This window comes from Doryrhamphus excisus, chromosome 4 (assembly GCF_030265055.1).
Source record: "Doryrhamphus excisus isolate RoL2022-K1 chromosome 4, RoL_Dexc_1.0, whole genome shotgun sequence".
Classification (NCBI taxonomy): domain Eukaryota; kingdom Metazoa; phylum Chordata; class Actinopteri; order Syngnathiformes; family Syngnathidae; genus Doryrhamphus; species Doryrhamphus excisus.
Window position 1 is genome coordinate 4,870,023 of NC_080469.1, and position 25,981 is coordinate 4,896,003.

Consider the following 25,981-nt stretch of genomic DNA (forward strand, 5'->3'; position numbering starts at 1 on the left):
AAATCTAAACACAGGTAAGTCTTTATTGTATTCATATACAGCCCTGATGAAATTCTTAAGACCAGTTGAAAAATATGCATTTTGCCCATTTTGACCTTCATAAGTTTTTTGAAAGCAGAGTGAGACAAAAACATTTGGAACTTGTAATTTTAATAAATCAACTGAAATAGGTTGTTTTTAACTTGATCACAAGTTTAAGACCACATACTATAAAAGCCAAAATCTGCTCAAAATTCAAATTTTGAAGCTAAGAAGGTTTCTCTTCTTGATCATGATCGGATTGTTGAGCCGCAGAAGCACGACTTCTCGCAGTGTGCCATTACTGCCGAGGCTGGATCCTGAGCAATACGGAAAAGTCACTTGACTTTTGTGTTGTCTTGACAAGACCCCCAAAAAGATACACCTGCTCTGAGCTGGAGGATCTGTTTGGCTGTCCGTCAAAACATAGAGCGGTCCTCGTCCCAAATGAAAGCCCTTACTGGTGCCAAGTGCAGGGTAATAACCATCAGACGGCATCTGCGGGAAAGGGGTGTCAAAAACAAATTTCAAAGACCTCGTGTCCCTCAATGCCCCAAAACTGCCTGTTTAGACTTTGTCAGGGAACGTCAAACATGGGACAATGAAAGGTGGAAAAAAAGTTTCATTCATTGATGAGACTCCAACTGACTTTATATCACCAGTCGAACCAGTCGAAGCAAGCAGATGAAAAAAGTATCAGTGACTGATGCATGATCGTGCCCGCTGTTTTATTAAATGAACTGTGTAGTTATCATACGAGTTTAAGATTGCAATGTGCATACTGCAATGTATTGAGAGGGATGTAATATTTTAACACGCTTATCTACGCTATACATGCAGAATACTTGCAGAGACTCCAACTGACTTTATATCACCAGCCGAACCAGTCGAAGCAAGCAGATGAAAAAAGTATCAGTGACTGATGCATGATCGTGCCCACTGTCTTATGAAATGAATCGTGTAGTTATCAAACGAGTTTAAGATTGCAATGTCCATAATGCAACATATTGAGAGGGATGTAATATTTTAACACGCTTATGTCAGCTATACATGCAGAATGCTTGATGCCGCTTTTGTGCTACTATGCAAGTGTACCTAATGCTGTAGCCAGTCATGGTAGGTGCCAATTTCCAATTGCACCGTGTACGTGTACCTTCTGCAGCTGAGTGATCCATCTAAGGAGAGGCGGTCGCTGTGTGTGACTGGCCAATCACAGAGCATGAAAAGTGAATACATAATGAGCAATTTATTTAAACACGAATACAGATAATGTCAAAATATACTCTGGCAAATACTCCTTATGAACAAGTATCCAGCTCATCCCTAGTGAAAACTATTTAATGCTGTTTATATGTGGTGTATTTTTTTTTCCCGACAACAATTTGCTGCTCAAAAGCATGTGGTTTGATACCTTTGACCCTTGTTATCTACGTTTGTGTTTCACATGCTATATATGTGTCTGTTTCCACTCAGGATCATACAGCTGTGTGCCTCCAGTCTCCCAGCCTTCCCCGTAATGAGGAGTGATGTGTCCCCCTCCCATGGAGGAAAGACATGTTTATACAGCTCTTGCTCACAGGCAGCAGGAGGAGAAAAACTGATTACAGAGGCACTCTGGTCAAATGTCAACACAACGCTGTACAAGTAGAGACACACATCAAACGCTGCAGCAAGAGTGCAAACAGACGGCTAGTGCTTCGTGAAACAGCTAGAAGCAAACAAACATTTGAGTTTACAAATAGAGGAGTTTCCTCTGTTTTGGCCTTTGCAAAACCCCACTAGAGGAAGGAGTATGTTTACTGTGGCACTTTGGACTGAACTAAATCAACCTATATCGCAACAAAATGGACAAGCACCAAATAATGACACAGAAAGGAAGGAATCAAATCTTTTGGGCAGCCCAATGCAGCTCTGCCAAATAGAGCAGCAGGTTTGTTGCAGGAACAACAATTTATTACAAGAGACTCCCCACCTGTGAAAATTACGAGTGGGTGCAAACTGTGATTCATCTTGCTGAATAGACCGAAAGGCAGCACAGACACCATTGTACAGTCCATGTGAAGCAATCACTGAGCAGCAGTGAACAGGAAAAATGTTGGACAACTGCAGTGTCTAAATAGCTTTTGACACTAAAGCTGAGACAGGGTGTTTAAATATGTTCAGTTGTGACAAGAAACTGCAGAGATCTGCCAAAAAAACAAACATTAAATTGATCTTTTTTTAAGTAAAACAGGTTTTGACTGTAATTACAATAATAAAACTGACTGAATAGTATGTACCTGAACTCTTACTCCGGAGGCATATTGGGAATTTGGACCACCTGCTGTATAACTGAATTAAGAGATTGTTTATGGATGATGTGGGAAACCAAACATTAGCAAACAACATGAAAAGCAAAATAAACACAAATGAACATTCTTCTCTCACATCTTTTTTTATTTTTTTATTTTTATGTCACAAGCAAGACTGTGAGTCTCCATAAGCGTCCAATAAGACCATAAAAATAATCTTGAAGTGACAAAACCGATTCCTCCTGCTACATCTTCTTTTTCTCCAGGTGTGTATGAGGTGTGTTAAAAGGGAGATCTACTGTAGAGAGGCTGGAACAACAAGCTATATTCAGGCAAACATTCATTCATTTATTCATTCATTATCCTCACAAGGGTTGCGGGCGTGCTGGAGCCTATCCCAGCTGTCTTTGACTGAGAGACGGGGTACACCCTGGACTGGTCGCCAGCCAATCACAGGGCACATATAGACAAACAACCATTCACCTATGGACCAACAATCTATGGACAATTTGGAGTCGCTAATTAACCTAGCATGTTTTTGGACTGCGGGAGAAAAACGGAGAAAACCAACGCATGCACGGGGAGAACATGCAAACTTCACACAGAGATGGCCGAGGCTGGAATCGAACTCAGGTCTCCTAGCTGTATGGCCTGTGCGCTAACCACTCGGCCGCCGTGCAACCCTTCAGCCAAACAATTATCACCAAAACTATTTGTGGCAGTCCTAATGCATTCATGATACGCTGCCACAAATAAATTAATGAATGGAAAACAATGCCTATTATTTCAATATATTTTCTGACCATTCGGGTGGGGAAAAAAGCAAGGCATGGGGTGGGGGGGAGGCAGCATGGGAGTGTGAAGGTTTGTAGGAGTCAGCCCGACTAAAGGTGGTATGTGTGATCAGATGCCAGATCACCGACAAACAAGGCACAGTGACAGATCTATTTCCCTTGCTGCCTGCAGCCAGCTGTCACTGCAGATAAACACAATACCTCCTCTCCCCAACAGGATGCTGTAATCTGAAATTGACAGCTGACTCTTCCTGGCAACTCCAAGGGAGCAAGAGGGGAAAGAGGATTTCAGTCAACTGACTGAGAGAAATAATGTACCACCCGTATGAATCATAATGCAGGGAAGAGAGATACATGAGAATACATTATGTACAATAGTAGGAATCATGGCTTATCGTGACGGGGGGGTGACTGACTAACCGATGGGGTGACAAAAACAACTTTGCGTTAACACGTTTGGGAAGAGACCCATTCCAGCATGATTGTGCGTCAGTGCAAAGGATTATATTTGTATGAAAGAACTTCACTTGTCCTCCCTAACCTGTGACATTTACTCAAATCCACAATGTTTGGGATGTATTACAACAAAGACTGTGAGCAAGGCACTCTCGTCCATCACTGCACAGGACAATGGCTGATAGATCATTGTAGAGCAACAATAAATGGACGGATGGACGGATGGACGGATGGACGGATAGACAGATAGACGGATAGACGGATAGACGGATAGACGGATAGACGGATAGACAGACAGATAGACAGATAGACAGATAGATAGATCGATAGATTGATAGATAGATAGATGTGTCCTGTTTGGATGGACGGATAGACGTAGAGACGGAGAGATGGATAGACGGATAGACAGATAGACAGATAGACAGATAGACAGATAGACAGACAGATGTGTCCTGTTTGGATGGACGGATAGACGGATAGACGGATAGACGGGTAGACGGATAGACGGATAGACGGATAGATAGATAGATAGATAGATAGATAGATAGATAGATAGATAGATAGATAGATAGATAGATAGATAGATAGATAGATAGATAGATAGATAGATAGATAGATAGATAGATAGATAGATAGATAGATAGATAGATAGATAGATAGATAGATAGATAGATAGATAGATAGATAGATAGATAGATAGATAGATAGATAGATAGATAGATAGATAGATAGATAGATAGATAGATAGACGGATAGACGGATATACGGATAGACGGATAGACAGATAGACAGATAGACAGATAGACAGATAGATGTGTCCTGTTTGGATAGACGGATAGACAGATAGACGGATAGACCGATCGACCAATCGACAGATAGACCCATCGACCAATCGACCAATCGACAGATAGACCGATCGACCAATTGACAGATAGACAGATAGACAGATAGATAGATAGATAGATAGATAGATAGATAGATAGATAGATAGATAGATAGATAGATAGATAGATAGATAGATAGATAGATAGATAGATAGATAGATAGATAGATAGATAGATAGATAGATAGATAGATAGATAGATAGATAGATAGATAGATAGATAGATAGATAGATGTGTCCTGTTTACATATTGACAGTAAAAACTCCAAGCCTCCGTGTGTCAGGGCCTGCCAAAACAAGCCCAGACCACAGTTGAACTGTATTTGTGTTTCTTTACTTAATAAAAAAATTTACAGCCTCCATAAAACACTCATAGTTACACCCCCCCCCCCACCCCCACAAACACACACACACAAACTCAAAGAGCATCAACTGAGGTGAACCACACTATATCTTGACTGAATCTATGGGGGTCCACACCATTGTGTCCCCTAAATTTCATAATAACACCAAAAGTCCTCTTCCCCACTCCCTTCATATCCATTGGCTTAATATTCAAAGTGCCTTGTAAACCTGGCTCAGAATTTTCTGTCCCCGTTTTTCAGCCAAGTTACACCCCATTGTATTCCCATTAGTCCTATTATTATTATTATTATACACCAGAGTAATCTATGCCAGTAATTCCATACTCCAATTCCATACAGGTAACCCTGAAAAGACTGGCTGAAGGAGAGTCAACCCACAAATCAAAATGAAATAAAATCAGACTTCGCACTATTGGCTACAGAACTCACTTTTCCATATGTAGTATTTAGAGTGCAGACTAGGTGCTTTTTTGCCACACAGGGAGAAAAGTACAGCAACAAGTGCAGGAAATGCCATAACTTATTTTTTTCTTTTTCTTTTTTTGAACCGCCGTACTGTAGTAACCCAAACTGACCTTCTAACGTCATATGTTGCTGAGATTTCCTTCAATAGGCGGTGGAAAAAGAGATGATGAGTAATCCTGATTTCAGCTTTTTTGACAATATTCTCAGTCATTAAAGTGACCCTGAAATAATAAAAGCCACATTGCTGCTTTTCTGAGTGGGTTTTCTGTCTCATTCCGGCTGGTCTGCAACAGAATTCTGTGCTGCCTTGATTTGCCTTTGCTTGTTGGACTGGAATACAATTTTATGAAATATATAAATTGGGAGCCTTGGTTAGCATAATTAATCCGAGGTCCGTAGGAAATAATGTTAATCCAATTAATCAATATTAACACATGCATCTTTCATTTGTCATGTATTTGCATTTAAAATAGTTATATGCATGTAAAACTATAAACTTATTTTGTGTTGACTGCTGATGATGTCATAGATAAACGATAACGTTCGGTTACGGTTGCAATTTTAGCTAGCTAATAGGATGCTAACTGGGAAAAACGATACAGGATGATTTTTTTTTTTTTTTTTTTTGTCCCGTCCAGCCATTGGGGCAGATAGTATTGTTGACCTAAATGCCCTTACATGCTAGACAGATTTGCTCTGTGTCAGGAAAGGTGTTGGCTACAACTTCCCTGTACCATGAAATTTTATTTGCCGTTATTTGATGACTTTGTTATGCCATTTGGGACGACCGGACCGGAGCAAGAAGAAGAACAGAAAAGAAGAAGAGAGAAGAGAAAGGTGGGGTCGGGGGGGGGGGGGGGGGGGGGGGGCAGTAGAGGGAGATGATTTATACAAGATTTATACAAGATGATTTAAAAATACAGTTGGAGTCACGTATTGTATCAGTAACGAGAGAGAAATCACACAAACCAAGGCAAACCTGTAGCGTAAATGTTCGACCTTAACCAAAAAACCGGGGCAGACCGACATTCCACTGTATAAATACATACATAGATCATGCTGTTTCATGTTTGAATAATAATCACAAAATATATAAAATTATTAGCATATAACTATAAAATACTTCCAAATGATGTACATACAGAATTTAGTATTCTACACTGGTCACTAGGAATCGTTTTACTGTTAGTTGGGTGAAACACACAAGCACCAGACTTGATGACAACAGACTTTTATCTCACAACAGGCACAATATTCCCTAATAAAAATCTGTAATAAAAACACGAGTCAACTCTGAACCCCCGGCGTCGCCCCTGTCTGGCGGTCACCCAGCTTCCCAAAGGAACACATTCACAGTACCAGAATTGAACATTTATCTTATTTTTGACTTAATGCTTTATCTACTCTTATATGTTTACAATATTGAGTCATATGAGTGTCAAAGTGACCATATTATTTCATGTCTGGAGTGCTGTAATGATGTTGAAAACCATTAAACCAAAGATTATTTAACCTTCAGAAGCATTTGATAGTAGTTTGGCATTTACCTTCTTGACTGTCCTTTAAAGCAAACACTCCACTCCACTCCACTCCTCCAGACACACTCCCTTTAAATGTTATCTTCTTTTTGGTGAGGAAGTGATACACACCATAGCTCTTTATCTTTTCCTCACAGTGTTGATGTACTGAAAGCCTGCATCGCTGAACGCTGTGGTCTCTATGAGGCTTGTTAAATCTAACTTTACAGGCTTCCAGCATGACTGGGGTGCACTGGACTGATCATACTGTATATAAAATTCAGTTGTAGATGTCCATAAGACTCATTGCTGGAAAAAAGGTAATAGACTTACAGTAATGCATTAGCAATAAACCTACAAAACACAGGCGAAAAAGTCAGAGCAATTCTATATGTGAATGAAAGCTAAAACATGGAAGTTTCATATACAGTATATTAACAAGTATGCTTTAGAAAAGTAGCATGTGTAAATATAATAAACAAATTCAGTCTTCCGCATACATTCATCTGTGGCGGCCCAGAAAAAAATACATTTGAATGCCACAGATAGATTTGGAGCTTTTGTAGTTGTTTTTAGAGCTCGCAGTGAGTTATAATTACATTATAATGGAACTGACTGCATCAATATATGCTTATTACCACACCTTGTACACGTAGTTGCAAATTATAACAGTAACATAATCTGTTCATCAAAGTAGTGAGATATACCATAGCGTGTTTGTTATTTTTAAAATCAATGCACACTTACATAGAGCCCAGGAAATAGCATGAATGTTTTTCTTGAATTGATAAGGTACACACTCACAAATTTGTAAAATTAACACTTTAAATCATTAGCTTCATGTTCTATGGTTAAAAGGGACCTATTATGCAATTTTTATGGCCCATTGTATTGAGTTGTGTACTCCTATAGAGTAGCTACACACAATAACCTGCACAGAAAGCTTTCTAGATCAGAATCTGCACCTATCCCAACTGTATTTTTTTGATAACATGTACCGTAATTACATGTTTTTTGCAGGACTACCAGTGTTTAAAAAATTTGGGTAGACCCACTGATTGTGGTGGGAAATGGCTATTAGCAACTCCAAACTCGGTGAGCTTGTAATTTGCATCACGCTCCATGTATGCACACTCTATAATGTTACACAGACAAGTGTTTTTGTTCCATTATTTACACAAAACAACTTGCTCTTCTGACTCTTCCACACGACCAAGTAACGTTGGAAAGGCGTCTGACTTCAGTAACAGTTTTTCGGCGAGTCCTGCTGCAAACTGGCCCATGTTCACGAAAACAGTCCAGTGTGAAATGCCATTGACGGATTAAAATATTTTTATTTTGCTGGTACGGAGTCAGAAACCCCAACTACTTGTGCCTGATGGTGGTGTTGTTAGGAATTTTAAACAAAGGTAGCCTTCCCTTACACCCAAAAAAAAACACTTACTATTGAAATTTTGGAATCGTTTAACACGAGAATTACTACATTTAGTGGTCAGAAAATTGGAACAAGAATAATAGGTCCCCTTAAAAATATTTTTTTTAGTATACAAGCCGAAGATTTTCATGCACAAACATTGAATCTGAATTTCTGTTGTGCAAAGGAGATGAAGGCATCGTAGATCCCCCTCCACACACACACACACACACACGACCCAATGACACAAATAGAGTGCAGTCCTGTTGGCAACACTGACTAATCATGAATGCAAAGGTGAGGTGAGGAGGGCTCACAATAAAAGAATCGAGAATCAATGAGGATGTGAAGTGTGGTTAAAGGTCAACATCTGCCCACATTCCCTCATGTATGCATATACTCATGTTATGCGGTGCATTCAATGAAAAATGCATGTGTGATTAATAGCATGCAGCGACTCTTGTTATTTGTCAAGCAGTTGAACAGGTAATTACTCTTTCAAAATGCAGCGATATTGGAGACAAATGGCTTGTATAATAAGCACTGAGTAGAGGAGACCGCAAAGTGCACGTTAATAGATGATAACAGATGTATCTGCTGAATGAAATAGAGGCTGATGTCTCTATTGCAGAAGATGAGTATTTGCAAAATAAACAGGCAATTTGCATACTGTATTTAAATAGAAAAATATCTTGTGCAGTTCTCTCATCAACCCACCAAGTTATTGGGATTGCTAATAATACTATTACTACAATATATTGTTCAAATTAAGAATTAAGGCATCAGCAGAATACAACTCAACAGTCAATTTTGCGGTACGGCAACTGATGCACGTTTCCAGTCATGCCAGTGTTTGACATACATAAACAGATGTACTGGAAGTAGATGAACGTTTCTTGCACTCAACCACAGGCTTCACTTTCCCACCATTAAAGTCAAGCGTGTCTTTCAAAAACCACATTATTTCAGCCTAAACCGCAGTCTTTCCCTGCTGAACCTAGACCCGTGTTTATGATGAAATATGATCAATCCGACTTATTGGATCTCTTCCAAAAAAAAATCATGTAATACGTGTCTGTGATGTCTAATCAGCATAAGCGCAGACAAATGATCTTGGATGGAAAAATAAAAAGGTGAGGGTATGCTTTGGATTTAATTGATGCTAAAATAACAAATATAACAGCAAATTCAGCTTAATGTGTTTTTTGAATGCGCAAAAACATTCTAAGAAATATATAAAAAGCTCACACAGCTGTTTCCATGGTTGTGGTGTACAACCGAGTACAATTGTAAATGTGTGCGCTTTATATCCATGCCAGCTTCCTGTCTACCACTTGATGCATCCTGTCAATTGTTCAGTCGGTAACATATTCATGACAGGTTTGGAGATACGGATGGATGTATGGGTGGGTTGCGGGCAACTGTCAGTCAATATGCTTTAGGTTTTTCTCTGTATTGTTTTATTTGTCTGTCTGTCAAACCGCCAGTCAGAGGAGAGACACCATCTATCTGAGGTGAGGGACATCCCACAGAGAGCACAGAGAAGAGACCATCTATCTCTGTGGGTATTTGTGATTGCCAGTAGAGTGATAAAATTCCCCTGGCGCAGCATTCTGTGCTCAGGCAGGCAGCGATATTGTGCTGCACTGATGGGCACTGTCTGAAAGCTTTATCTAGGACAAAAGCGGCCTTGTTAAAGCTCAACACTAGTGCTTAAACCAGCCGTGAAGAAACAGAATGAGAAGAATTATGGGCTACAGGGAGGAGATACGTCTACTGTTGTATATAATTACCTTGTTCAAGCGACAGTGAATATCGTAAGTAGCACTTATCTCTTCTGCAATCTCCTCAGTCTTTGCAATCTGCTGCCATCAAAGCTAATAGAGAAAAGGCCGGGTGCATTGAGTTTGTAATGCATAAGGCTGTATCCGCTCATGAAGTGCAGTGCGGACAGAGTAGGGACAGAGCGGATCCCCACGTAGTCGTGACTCAGCATTCGCAGCCCTGGAAAATGTGTGAATTTAATTTTGCCTCCAAAAATAGCATTTTTTTTCCACAGAAAACACATCTCAGTCACCATCAGTCGGTAAGAATTATATAAATATGTCATAATACAGATAAAATGTGCGGCTATGTGTACCTGGAATGTACCAATTTCACTGAATAGTCAATATGCATAAACATAAACATATAAATAAACAAGTAAAAGCATATACTCTCTTTGCAGTCACACAATTGGAATAAATTGCAGAATATGAGTGAGTTTGTGAGTAGTAGTCTCTCAGGAAGGTTGCCGGTTTGATCATCCATCCTACCATGATCATGTCCAAGTATCATTGGTCAAAAAACTGAACCATCAGTTGCTCCTGATTCTGGGTCATCAGTTTGTAAATGTGGTAATAGTGTCAAAGCGCTTTGAGTACCTTAAAGGTACAAAAACGCTATACAAGGGAAAGTCAATTTACGAGTAGTTCGATATTTGGAATGGAATGGAATGGAATGGCCTTTGTTGTCATTATACAAGATGTACAACGAGATTGGAGAGCTTCTCCTTTCAGTGCAGTAGTCAAGTTAAAAAAAAAGTATACAAAAGTAGAGTAAAAAAAAGACAATTTAACAAGATATATACAAGCTATATACAATATATCCAAAATATACACATAGTGTTGCACAGGAGCATATGCAGGAGCAGACATATTAATTTTAGTGCAATGATAAATGGGTCATAGTGCAAATGATGACTGGTGTATATAGATGAGTAAAGTCACATAGAGTGTATTGTATTGGATATGGATATTTAGGGAAATGTGCTTGGATTTTTATTTTATTTTTTGGCAGGTTGAAAAAAAGTTGCGTCCTCACTTTGCGGAATTAGTAAATACTTGCATCCAGACGGGAACAGATAACTGAGTGAAAATGATGTAATACTAAAAGCACACCTACATGTGGAGCTGTGAACACTCCGGAAACTGTTTGCAAGACTGAAACGATAAAACATTTTCCTGTTTTGACCAGAAAACTTCCCCGTGTGTATAGCCCCTTTTTTGTTGAATGACTTTCTTGCTCAATTTTGTCTGGCTGTGTGTGTGTGTGTGTGTGTGTGTGTGCTTTCAGGGGTCACCAGAAGGTTGATGAGTTCAGTAATAGGCCTACAAACCTCTGTCCTCCCCTTATTAAGGAGAGCCTTGACTGTTTGTCCACACAGCTAAGTGGTCCTTTCAACAACCAATCACAGTTATCTAACACCGACATGCGACCCAACAAAATCCTCTCCAAACTTTGTCACATCAGTGCATAGAGGATATTGTATGTATTGGATGGTGTAGAATAACTGAATGATATGTAGGCTTGGGCTACAGATGTGAAAAACTATACACCACATTCAGTACTATAAGCAGTTTTCCAACTGATTTTCCATCACCAGCAAGTATGCAGACGGAACAAAACACAAAAAAACATCAATAACGGATACTCGTTTATGATGAATATCTGGCTCATGCTTATCCGCCAGAAATTAATTAATTCTTGAATCTGCACAAGCATCATGGGAACTGTAGTTGGCTACTGCACTATTCAAAGTGTGTCTGTCCAGAATTTACAGTATGCACATAATGTGTAATGCATAACAATAAACCAGAGTGGACTTCATATTACAGTAAGGACAATGTCATGTTTACCATTCCACACATGCAGATAGAACATCGGCAAATATTGCTCTGGATAACAGCAGCGATATCGTTGAAACAAGCCATATTGCATCAGCAGTGCAGGCTTAATCAGCGCATCATCACCATCAGTTTTTACCACTGATTACATCACTGCAGTTGGAGAGATTACACTGCTGTTTATGTGCCCTTCAATCGCACTGCAAAATGAGAGACTTGCAAGCTTCCAGCTGTGTATCTAATAATGCAGTCTGTTGTGTTTCACATTCAACCGGCGCCTTACAACAATTAACAGCACAAGGTTGATTTTACATCAGGTGCAGAGTAGCACTAGTGAGGCCCATATGTTGAACTGATGGGATATGACATTGCAGTGGTGTGACAAGCTTGCAGATAGGCACCAAACCGCTCCTTTCAGTATGAAGTGGGTATTTGTAGGAATGACAGCATACCTGTAGCATCGATTCAATATAAATGAAACAGAAAGCGTGCACAAACATATTGTGCAGCACTGCACAATAGGGCTCTAATAGCTCAAGATTGCATTAGCTTAATTCACACATTTCTGTGAACAAAGGAGAAGAGAAGTGAAAATGATCCCACAGATTTGCAACAATAATAAAGCTTGCATCAATATTATTCAGATGAGGCAAGCGTATTGCAACTTTGAATGAAGAGTATTTTACTTTCATCATAATATAATTACTGTGCTGCCATCACATGTTGAAAGAAATACTTCATTTCTTTGTGTAAAAAGGTTGTTTCCCTGCTGTCATAAAGTGAAATTGACTAAATGATAAATGGTTTATCAACAATGACTTTCTTACTGATGTACACCTACGAGCTCCTCACTCTCAGGACAACTGCAGATGCTGGACGTGCTGTACCAATGATGTCCAAAGTGCAGCCTGCGGCCTGTTGTAGATTCTAAAAACATTATTTAAAGAGAAAACTAAAAAATATGTATATTTATATATGTATACACCAACCCTCCAAAGGTTTTTGCAAAGTCAAAGTCACCAAGGTTTGCATTTTGCAAAGTCCTACAGCTGTGATACACAGTTCAATGTAGTGTTTACAGATGGACTTGTCTGATCGGTATCGGTTTCAGTCTGAAATTGGTGAAAATGACTGGATCGGATATGCATGGGCAGTAATGAAGCTGATACAAGAGGCTTACTATGTATGCCTACTCCATGTGGCCATCGACATTCATGCAACTTAAAGTCACACAAAATATATTTTTATGTTTCCTCATTTATATAGCATTATCTCCAAACAGCATGACCACCATCACAGCATGCAACAGCTGTTATTCCCGCACAGAGTATAATATTAATGACACTGATACATGTCATAAACATCCAGCATTATACCATCGGTGTAATATCACATTTCTTGCTGGGTTTTTTCCATTGCAGAATACAATACAAACACTACTGCTCAAAAGTTTGGGATCACTTGCAAATTTCTTTGTTTTCCAAAGAAAAACACATTTTCATGCATTTCAAAAACAATTTTTTCCATTTCACAAAATTTGAATCAATTTCACATACAATTAAAATTAATCGAATTTTCGAATTTCGAATTTTAGAGGCCTACTATCAACAACTGTCAGTCCTCTGCATCAATCTCCTGGTATGGCTGCTAATCCAAGTTCATCATTTTATAAGGCTAGTAGATTATTAGAATATGCGATGCAAGGGCCGTACCATTGTTGGAGACTTTTGTCAGCTAGTACAACCCCTCCCAGCCATGTTTTGTACCTCCGTTAATTATATTTTGCTAAGTTAATAGTTTTGTTAATAGTAGTGATGCTATAATATTTGGTCTACAGGTTAATCTGCAGGTACAGTTTGTCAAATACAGCTATATATAGTTATTATAATACATGTATAATAACACACATCATCAAAGGTAGACCAAATGAAAAGAGAGCCCCATATGTGGATGCTGCATAGGTGGATGGAATAAAGTTTTTTTTTTTCCCCCATAATCACACACACATTTTGGTGAAGTATAAAGATAATGACCTGTTTTCATTAATATCAAAGCTGAGTGATGCGTTACGATGTGAGGGTGCTTTAATACAGTTCAGACTTTGATAATTCAATTGGAATACATCAAACATGATCCCCTGTTAAGTCTTTCTTTTGAGCCAAAGATACCTTGAACCAAGACCCGGCTTTCTGTGTATCGCTAAATGAGAAGTAGCTAATTTTCTCAACACAAACAGAGAACAGGGAAACGGCACCACCTTTCATTGTTACACCCAGCCTTTCGGTTTGAAGAGCAACATTTCTGTTGATGAGTGCGTCTACTGGGAGTTCAGAGCTTAGAAAAAAAAGGCTTGTAAGGATCAAACTAACCTTGGTTTTTAAGTCTGTGGGAAGAACGGCAGCGGAATGTGTAAACTCTACCTTCAGCCTGCTGTGGCCTTTCATTGCCTGGCTTGCAGAGGGAAAGGGGAATTGATCTGTCTGTTCAGGAAACTGCAGACAAAAGGCAGACTACATATCCAAGTGAACTGCAGTTATTCTTATGGCTAAATGATTCGCTTTGCTTTCCTCCTATGGTTTCAGTTTGTATAACAATGACAGATAAACATGTGAAAAGTAGGGATGTGGACCTTTGGCATCACATAATTTGATTCATTGGCCACGGCACGTGCATCGACTTTTTATGGACGCTGTGGGAGAGATAAAAGGTGAGCAAAAAACAAATACAGATATGAAAAAACCTGGACCTGTTAGTCTTCCTCTACGCCTCCTACCTGGCAACTCTAAACGCAGCATCCTTCTACCAATATATTCTGGACTTGTCCGAACCATCTCAGTCTGGCCTCTCTGACTTTATCTCCAAGGCCTCTAACATGTTATGTCCCTCTGATGTACTCCTTCCTGATCCTATCCATCCTGGTCACTCCCAATGAGAACCTCAGCATCCTCATCTCTGCTACCTCCAGTTCTGCTTCCTGTCTTTTCCTCAGCGACTGTCTGGGATTGTTCTGGACTGTTGACCCCAAGTACTTAAAATTCACCACATTTTGTATCTCTTCTCCCTGTAACCTCACTCTTCCACTTGGGTCCCTCTCATTCACACACATATACTCATATACACATACACTACCGCTCATAAGTTTGGGATCAATTGGAAATTCTTTTGGTCAATGCTCTGATTAATTTTAATTGTTTGTGAAATTGATGCAAATTTTGTGAAATGGAAAAAAATTTTTGTGAAATGCATGAAAATGTGTTTTTCTTTGTGAAAACAAAGACATTTGCAAGTGATCCCAAACTTTTGAGCGGTAGTGTATGTATGTTTGTTAAACTTCAATCTGGGTATTATATCTGTTATATCATAATAATGGACACTATACATTATTCTGCAATGGAAAAAAAACAGCAATAAATGTGATATTACACCTATGGTACAATGCTGGATGTTTATGACTGTATCAGTGTCATTAATATTATACTCTGTGCGGGAATAACAGCTGTTGCATGCTGTGATGGTGTTCATGCTGTTTGGAGATAATGCTATATAAATGAGGAAACATAAAAATATATTTTGTGTGACTTTAAGTTGCATGAATGTCGATGGCCACATGGAGTAGGCGTACAAAGTAAGCCTCTTGCTTCATTACTGCCCATGCATATCCGATCCAGTCATTTTCACCCATTTCAGACTGAAACCGATACCGATCGGACAGGACCATCTGTAAACACTACATTGAACTATGCATCACAGCTGTAGGATGTGTCAATGAGTGTCCCCTCCCTTTCTCAAAGAAGCCTCAATCAGGAGCCAACAATGGTTGCAAAAATATATCTCCACTACAACAATACTCTTCTTTCAAAGGAAGCTGCTATTAATTGGAACACAGCGCATTCCTCCCCTGCAATTACACCCTTGTCTCTTGTCTACTGCACCACCAAAGAGCCGGGAAGCGGAAGCCCTTCTAGTGCTAAAAGCAGTGCAATATCCTGACTGTGTCTGGCCTAGACTGGCAAAGACTGTAATATTTATTACAGGAGGGGAACAGAGCTGCTCAGTGCCAGCACGACTGTGAAAACAGAGTGGAGGAGGGAACATGGATAATGCAGAAGAAATCAATTCCAGCTGCTACATGTCCCTTGTCAACTTTTGAACTATTGTGAGGCAGACATAAGATACAAAAACACAAATCCGAAGAATCCAGTTGTACTTTGACGGTACAAATAGAAATATATACAATATTTAATTTAAATATTGGACTACAACATAGTGACTTGCATAGCGTAAGCAAATTACAAGGAAAGTATCACTTAAGTATTAATATCAACTGTAGGGTTGATATTGTAGGGTAAAGTGGTTCAGCAGTTTGTGTGTTTAACGATTGTACAGAAACCTCCAAAAAGAGAAACTTCAAATACTACCCATTTACTACATTATAAAGGGGACCTATTATGCTATTATGAAGTCACTTATTGCTTGTTCTTCTGACTCTTTCACACAACCAAGTAATGTTGGAAACGCATCAGGGCTTCAGCAACAGTTTTTTTGGCTAGTCCAGCTGCATACAATCCAGTGTGAAATGCCGTTGACAGATTAAAATATTTTTATATTGCTGGTAGGAAATCAGGAACTCAACCACTTGTGCCTTATGGTGGCGTCATGAGGAATTTTAAACAAATGTAATTTTCCCTTAAACGCAAAGAAACACTTCCTTTGAGCCGTGAACACAGAAGCAGAGTTTGGGGGAGGGTGGGGCCATCTGTGACATCACAAACCTCCAATTTTACCACGCCCTCTGAAACCGAGCGTTTAGAGCAGGGGTCTTAAACTCAATTTACCTGGGAGCCACTGGAGCTAGGGTCTGGGCAAGGCTGGGTTTTCCAAAAAAAAACAAAAAAAAAAAACGCATTTATTAAAAACAGAAAAATATACAAACTTTTTCAGTGCTTTGGTTCCGATTTTCTACAATAAAAGCTCTGATAAAACATTCCACTGTTCTAAAATATCTAAATTTTTATTTTTCTGCACAAAATAAGATGAAAAATAAATCAATAATAAAGAAAATCAATCAATCAGTAATAAATAAATATAATAATAATAATAAAACGGCAAATAATAAAAACTTAAGACACCACATATAGTTGGTGGGTAGACGAATTATTTTTTTTTTTTCAGATTAAAATGAACAAAGCATTATTAGAGCCCTGTAGACATGACAAAACACGACTATAGTCACATTTATACTTTTTTTTATTTACAACATATTGTGCAACTGCAGGGTCTTGAGACACCTGCTAACTCGCAAACTAGAGCTAGCGACCTAAACGGTAGCCTTCAAGTTTTTTCCTTTAAACTTAAATAGCCCAAAACTTACCACTTCCACACGGATAGAGAGGATAACTATTAACAGTTATTTAACCTTTAACATGAACATTAATCAAACGTAATCATTTTTTCTGGGTACATGATACCATACAGCATCCATATCAAACTTGTGCGGGCCGCACTAACATTAAACTGTCATATCAAAGCGGGGGCCTCAAACTAGTATCCTGCGGGCCACATTTGGCCCGCGGGCTGCATGTTTGAGACCCTTGGTTTAGAGCCATCAAACCTCATTATCTGAAACATTGGCATCATATAACATGAGAGTATAACTTTCTCACTCCATTTATAGGTCAAAAAAGTGGAAATCATGCATAATACATACTTGGCTGCAACACATGCTGTCACAGTCAGTAGCGTAAGTCAATACAAATGTATTCTGTGTTTTCAATGCAAGAGCTGCCTGTACTGCTCTTGTTCTGTTGTAGTCACTTCAGTGCATTGGTAACTCCCATTGGTGCAGTTATGTCATAACTAATGTCTAACAATCTGTATAGTACAGTCAAAATCCACTCAAAGACCAAACTTACAACATCCTTACACTAATGAGCCAAGTTTCCACCACCAATGATCTTTTCCCTTGTCTTCTGCTCACCTTGAAGGAATCTACTTTTGCATCACTCCATAGCTGCATAGCGAACAATATTAAAATACCAGTAAGTTGGCTCGAAGGGTTGTGCCTTATTAGGTTAAGCCACATTCACCTAATCGAACAGATTTAGTTTTAGCATTTTAAAGTTTATTATTGAAAACAGGAGCATAATATCAGGTCAGAAATCTGAAAAAAGTTGATATTTCAATTTTTTTTTGCTACGTTGGCAACACCAAACCCCCCTGCTATGTTGTCTTTTTCTCTGGCAGATCAGGCGCGTATGAAATGTGTTAAGAAGCAGCGTTACGATGAGTTGGAACGACAAGAAACATTCATAGACAGTCCAAATATAATGTGTTTATGAGGGCGGGCGAGCATGAAGCGCCAAAATCTATTTGTGGCGGTCCAAATTTATCTGTGGTCGTCTGTCACAAATAAATTACTGTATCAGAAACATTGATATGTGTGTAAACGATCATAGCTATATTTAAGAATACCCAGAAATCCTAGCTGTTGAATTAGACAATGAATACTACTCTTGCCAATATCCAAATACCAGACTTCGAACATTTCCTGACTTTGTTGTGGATAGGACACGGAGTGATCAGGAAAACGTGTCCTCTGCAGACCACTTGGGGCTCTTCAACTTACTTTTCACTGTTTAGTTTTCTTCTCCATTCAAATGGCTAAGCTTTACGCCATACTCTTGTGCCACACAAACCACTAAAGGCTCATCTCAAACACAGCCACAAACTAATTCAATCTGGTCCTAATCTGTGCAGAGTGCAGCTCCTATGTAGAAGCAGCTTGCTATGCTCCATTAAATAAAGGAACACACGTCCTGTTGATCTTCCTAATGTCAGCGTACAATGGTTCAGTGCTAATTTTTATCATTAGTGCATATTTATGGCTTGCAGCTTGGGGAGAGAGCAAAGCTGGTTCAAAAGCAATAGCTGGCAACCAGAGCAGAGGAAATGAGTTAGGATTAATGGTCATAGAATCGCTCACTGGGGTCCAGAGGCAGCTGACAGCAGCTTCCTGTGAGCCACTGGGTGAGGCACCAAACTGAGAAGGAAATGTTGTTGCCGGGTAGGCTGTCAAAGCCACTTCAGGATCAATTAAACACAGAAGAGGACCTTGAACGCATCTCCATGCCAACAAAATTGGTAGTGAGAGTCCAGTGATCCATTTCAGAGTAAACATGACGTTGTTTGGTTCTCACAAAAAAAAAAAAAATATGTCATGATGCCACATGATGTTAGCTGTTACTAATTATCTCCACAGGCAAACATACATTTCACAGCTATCATCTTGTTCAGACACTCTATTGTATTTGCTTGTTTGCCACAACAAGGAATTGATTTATGTATGTTTGTATTCACTTTCTACATAATATATTTAACATGCACCAATACAACGGTTAGATCATGCAGGGTTTTTCATCTCTGCATAATCTGCCCATTGCATTCATGCATGCAAAAAACAAGGATGTTATGTTTGTAACATTATGCTACAGAGGTTACAGAGGTTACGTTCTGCAAACTGCGACTGCAGAGCAATTTAAAAGTAAAAAAAATGTCTATTTTTTACATTTCCTACTGCCTACTTCCATCCTGCTGAAGTGACTGTTCATTCAGCTCCAGAATCTCTTTTTAATTACCAATGTTCACTCTCAAAACAATTCAAGTTCAAGCCCTAAATATGCCTCACACGCTTCCTCAACACATTTTAAATTACGAAGTATCAAATCTCAACGCTTGATAGAAAACCATTATCAGTGAAGCATAAAGACTAAATTGTGGGCCTCCCATAGGTTAATAAATACTAGACTGTTTACTTGTATACTTTATACATCCTTACCAATTTGATTGTTGAGGCGGCACGGTGGGAAGTGGTTTGCGTGCTTACCTCACAGCTAGGAGACCAGGGTTCAATTCCACCCTTGGCCATCTCTGTGTGGAGTTTGCATGTTCTCCCCGTGCATGCGTGTGTTTTCTTCGGATACTCCGGTTTCCTCCCACATTCCAAAAACATGCTAGGTTAATTGGCGACGCCAAATTGTCCAAAGGTATGAATGTGAGTGTGAATGGTTGTTTGTCTATATGTGCCCTGTGATTGGCTGGCCACCAGTACAGGGTGTACCCCGCCTCTCGCCCGAAGACAGCTGGGATAGGCTCCAGCATGCCCACGACCCTCGTGAGGATAAGCAGTATAGAACATGGATGGATGGACCGATTTTGTATGCTTAGTTTTAAACATCCATCCATAGCCAATCAGAGGACACATATAGACAAACAACCATTCACACTCACATTCATACCTATGGACAATTTGGAGTCGCTAATTAACCTAGCATGTTTTTGGAACGTGGGAGGAAACCGGAGTACCCGGAGAACACCCATGCATGCACGGGGAGAATCGAACCCAGGTCTTCCTGATTTCCTGACTGTGTGGCCAACATGCTAACGGCTGGCAAAAACTGTAAAAAGAGTAAATATCAACATTTAACACATAACAAACTCGGGAAATATGCCTTTGAATGGTATTTTGCACAGCAAAAATAACAAGATTAACATGTGTTTTGGTGTCATGCTCACTTTAAATGACATCAGCAGCACATCCCAACAGACTTTCTCCTGTCAAATCTTTATTTTAACTGAATTGAACCCCACTCTCTACATCCCTTCTTGTGATGATGTCTTAATTCCCACAAGCCACTGCAAAATCATATCCTATTCACACAGAACCACATGACATCCCAGCTAATACCAGGGAAGATGAAAGCCTTTAAGATGTCGGCAGTCAAAGATAAAATTTAATGTGGTGATTTAGAAAAAAAAAGAAAACCAAAACTTTAGCACACCGCAGGAAACCATCTCTCACAGCACATTAAATGGATATGAACTCTATCCTCAATGATGTCCTAGATTTTGCACAGTAACATTATTTAAATCTCTTATTTTTTTAACTTCATTGGATCCATGTGATCCTACTGCTAAATTTCAAATAATCCATGTTACATGAAATCACACAGATATATATACTGGACGCACTGAAACATAAGAGTGAAATATTTGGTTACAGTGCTGGACTCGATATTGTCAGGGAAGAAAGACGACAAGCTCAGAACAAAAGTACATTCTAAAAAAAAGTACAAGTCTAAATAGTAGTTGCTACGCCCCTCTAAAAGTGACACTTTGTGTAGACGTGTGAGTGAGAACATTGCGTCTTACATGTGTCTCTCACTATTTTCCCATCAGTCACCTCTGATTGTGCTATGTGAGTGTAGGGAAGAAAGACGACAAGCTCAGAACAAAAGTACACTAAGTCTAAATAGTAGTTGCTACACCCCTCTAAAAGTGACACTTTGTGTAGACGTGTGAGTGAGAACATTGCATCTTAGATGTGTCTCTCACTATTTTCCCATCAGTCACCTCTGATTGTGCTATGTGAGTGTAGGGAAGAAAGACGACAAGCTCAGAACAAAAGTACACTAAGTCTAAATAGTAGTTGCTACGCCCCTCTAAAAGCGACACTTTGTGTAGACGTGTGAGTGAGAACATTGCATCTTAGATGTGTCTCTCACTATTTTCCCATCAGTCACCTCTGATTGTGCTATGTGAGTGTAGGGAAGAAAGACGACAAGCTCAGAACAAAAGTACACTAAGTCTAAATACTAGTTGCTACGCCCCTCTAAAAACGACACTTTGTGTAGACGTGTGAGTGAGAACATTGCATCTTACATGTGTCTCTCACTATTTTCCCATCAGTCACCTCTGATTGTGCTATGTGAGTGTCGGCCATTATGACTAGTTATTGAAGCAGGGGTCTCAAACACACAGCCCATGGTCACTTGCAGCCTGCCAAGTCATATTTTGACATCTAAGATGAGTGTAAATGTGGCCCTTGGCAAGGTCAGTAGTACTTCCAGGGGGCAAGCAAACACCAGCACTGACTGAACTAATAATGATATTGTCACATGGTGATATATTAAGAGGGGGGGGATCACTACACAAAACACTACCTGATATCACAGCACAACATGCAACAGGTAATTAAAGACAAATAGGGCAACTACTGTATTTTCCGCACTATTAGTCGCAATTTTTTTCCTAGGTTGGCTGTTCCTGCAACTTATACTCCAGAGCGACTTATAACTCGAAAAAACTGTTTATGTTACATAAACACTGGACACCTTTTGTGTTCATGTTTATTTTTTGTGTAGCTAAATAAGCATTGTGTTAGCATATCTTACACCTATTCAGCCTGTTCTCTATTATTTTATTATTGTTAGAATTTGCCTTCCAAGAGGACGTAATGTCTGTTTTGGTCAAGAAGTAAAATGAATTACCCACAAAAAATGCAACTTATACTCCAGTGCGACTTATGTATGTTTTTTTTTTCTACTGAATTATGCATTTTTGGCCTTGTGCGACTTATACTCCGGAGCGACTTATAGTCCAGAAAATACGGTACTAGTACAGGATTAATGATACATAAACAAATAACTTCAGCAAACCGAGTACCATATATATGCTTCACTGGTCATATGCATCACTCCCAATAAGGGGTGTTACAAAATATCTACTATTGCCTGACCGCAGGGGTCAACCCCGTCCATGCATATATCCATAATAATTGTATTTTCTACACTGGTCCAGAGCACAAGGGAAGCCCTTGAAGGATACATACCCGTTTCAACCGGTAAATACTGTACATTGTTTTTTTATGATATGTATCTTATTTATATGAGTGAATGATATTTCTGTCTGCATCGCCATGCATTTTACAAGTCTCCTTCGCTCTCTGTTTCGTGCATGGCAGACTAATCTCATTAATGATATGGCATGTCTTTATTTGAGCCAACATGCTGTGGGTTTTGACTTAGTGGATTAGTTTGAGTCTTTGTACTGATTTATTTATAAAAATACGACTCTAAACTAAGGAATGGGAAGTGAGTAAAGCTATCATCATGCAAGAGCATACAGTAAGTGTCACACTCAGGATCAATTTCGCCCTGTGGATGAAATTCTTAAAGTGATCTGCGTAATTAAGCATTCCCTCCGGTATAAACTACGGCTCTGGCAGTTTAATTTAAAAAGCATATCTATTCTTAATACGTGTGCCAGATTCAGACAAAAAAGTCCAAATAATTTAACAGTAAACTGCAGCACTTTTGGGCACCAACTATTACACCCTGTCTGTACAAAACAACACCTTAAAGACGCATAAGGCAGTCATAAGAGATCATTTTAACTACAGCAAAACATGCTGAGAAATGCACAATGTTACCATTCCACAGCTGCAAACTCTTTCGGGTTACACAAAAATGTCCATCCACATGAGTGAAGTTAAAAAAAATGTATGTCCACATAGAACACTTCACCAGCTGTCATGCACATTTTGCCCCAACCTGAAACCAGAACCGCATTACATCCAATCTCGACACAGCGTGCGCAGAGAACCAGGATAAAGGGGGTGCAGGCTACTTACTTATCTAGTCATCGGTGCTAATGACACATTTTCTCCCAAAAAGAAAAAAAATGGCGCTCTCGCAGGATAGAACCACAGCTATGTGCGGGGGAGTGCACCTCAAACTCCGCATGAGGTTTTGGACAAGAAGGGGTGAGCCATCCATCCATTTATCTTCTATGCCGCTTATCCTTACTAGGGTCGCGGGTATGCTGGAGCCTATCCCAGCTGACGTCAGGCGAGAGGCGGGGTACACCCTGGACTGGTTCGCCAGCCAATCACAGGGCACATATAGACAAACAACCATTCACACTCACATTCATACCTATGGACAATTTGGAGTCGCCAATTAACCTAGCATGTTTTTGGAATGTTGGAGTATTTAGTGTTAACATGTTGGCTTTTTTTAGTTATGTTATGCCTTTTTGCTCTAGTTTCCCACGTTTCCTGGGTTGTTTTTTTTTTTTTTTTTTCTGCAATCAGTTCCACAGATGGCCTGGTTGGGTTTTATTTCAACTTCCTCTGTGTGACTGCTTGTATTTAATTCCGGAATAAATGCATGACGCAATAAACACTTAAATTGTTAACATAGCTCTTTTCTACGTATGAGATGTGTTATGAGGTTGCCGCACATCCAAAGCTCGATGAGTAAGAATGCAGACGAGTCCGAACTTCTACAGTTTTATGATCAGATATTAAGTACATTTGATCAAATGTAGAAATACTTAGCATCAGCTTAACCATTATGTCCATAATGCCTTGCACACAACCGCTTCCATATTACTCTATTATCATTCATAGTAAAAAGCGATACATACTGTTGAGTAATATCATTTTCTAACATCCCATGCTACTAAAAGTAATAAAAGTATGTATGATCTGTGATGATATTGGATCTTTGTCAGCCGATATTCAAGGCTGCAATGTACAAACATTCAGAAAAACCCACGGTGTCATTCTTAATCAATGTTTGTAAAGGTTTGCATCTCCCTCCCCAGACTCTGCCAAAACAATATCCGAGCTGCCACTAACGGAATCTCAAGAGACCACTTTCATCCTCCTTAACCACCCGTCTATACTTTCCACTCAACAGCTGTCATGTCTTCAGTCTTTATCTGATCAGTAGTGATCAGTTTGTCATTCTTGTTTGTACTGATTAGTTAGGTGTATTTTTTTTTAAACAACAACTTTCTAAAATCAATTCTACAATCTAATTTGTACAGTCTTACTAAATTATACGTGTGTGAAAATGCAATTAGGGATAAAAAATATTCTACAGATGCAGACTGAGTGAGGCTGCCTTTCCTTGATAAAGAGTTAGACTCAGCAGGTCGAGGATTACCAGGACGGAGTTTCTAGCTCTGTTGAACAAAAGCAAAAGTAAGTATACATTTCCCTAAATCAGCACCGAGCAAGGGATTATACAGATATGTGCTTCAGCTCAACTGATTTAAGACGTACCGTGTATTTTATGTGCATTAGACATGATTCCATATACTGTAGTTCATCATATGGAGTGTTACTGCATGTGGCACATTAAGTGATGGAGTCATTGTGGGTTGCTGAGTCTATTCTCATCCCAGCTCACTAATAGGAAATCTTCAGGGTCAAAGCAGCTGAACACAATCCTAGCCACCTCCTGAGGGACTGCATCGGGGTGAGGAGGTCATGCTTCGTGTTAATTGAACCCGTTGCAAGTGTTATTGAGGCAAGAATAGTGTAGGCATGCAAGGGAGGGAAGGGCAAACACGACACAGCTAAGGAGGCTTGTATCTGAAGTAGTGGTGGTGGTGTCTGTATCTTAAATGTCTGTTGTGGTTTCATTGTGTGAATTCCAGCTGGTCCTCAGATAAGGCATATGCATAGAGTGGAGTGGAGGATGGGTGAGACTAGCCTCAATGAGACACTGACCTATGTGATCCTGAACCTGCTCCCTTGGGGAACACTGTGTCATCAAGCCCCAGACACTGCATGGTTGATCACAGTAATTAAATAGAAGCAATTGGTCATGGGTCAGTGAATGCATCATAGCCACGTGTGGACACTGAGGGGGGACTACTTAGTGAAGATATTTAACACCTATCAATTTGTCAGCAAAATAACTGGGTGTCGCTTTCCAAATAGCATCTATTATCACAAGCTATGGACATAGTGTTATTTCGTACTAAAAAAAAGACACTTATCGGTTTCAAGGTCTTGTATGTTTCCCAGGAAGAAGCTAGTTTAACAATCATAATCTGGAAAAAACATCAGCAGGGTCTAAGTGGGCCCACCTCCGCAAAGTACTTCTCTGGTTGACAAACTACCAAGCAGATATCGAGGAGGTTAAATAAGTATATGCTTCCGTTTGGTGTGTCGCAGTGATGAAAAGTCGACAAACTCTGCTCCCTGGCTCGGACGAAAAACTTTGAAACGGTAAATACTCACTTATAGCACATAAAGAAATAACTTTGGATGCTTTCTATACCTCTAAAAATCCAAATAGTGTAATAAATTCAAGTTAAGCGCCTCAACGCAGAACACAAGCTGCAAAATAATACACTTCATTGACTTGGCAAAAAACTGGAAACATAATGTGACTGCACATTTTGGGTTCCAAAATGAGATGTGATTAAACAGAAATGTCACAATTGACTTTTATGCTTGGCAGCATGGGGTTCTGCACAA

At 39.4% G+C, this 25,981-nt stretch overlaps 1 protein-coding gene across 10 annotated transcripts in view; it reads right to left on the reverse strand.

Annotated features, from left to right (window-relative positions):
- fbrsl1 (fibrosin-like 1) overlaps positions 1-25,981 on the reverse strand; it is a 331,766-nt gene that overhangs the window by 264,416 nt on the left and 41,369 nt on the right. The window contains exon 1 of one of the 10 annotated variants that reach the window (XM_058069511.1): positions 14,289-15,026. The exons of the other annotated variants lie outside the window; for them this stretch is intronic. Within the exon in view, the coding sequence (XP_057925494.1) occupies positions 14,289-14,312 (24 nt within the window). The 5' untranslated portion in view covers positions 14,313-15,026. Of the gene's footprint in view, positions 1-14,288; positions 15,027-25,981 lie in introns of those variants that run through there. 10 annotated transcript variants of the gene reach the window in all.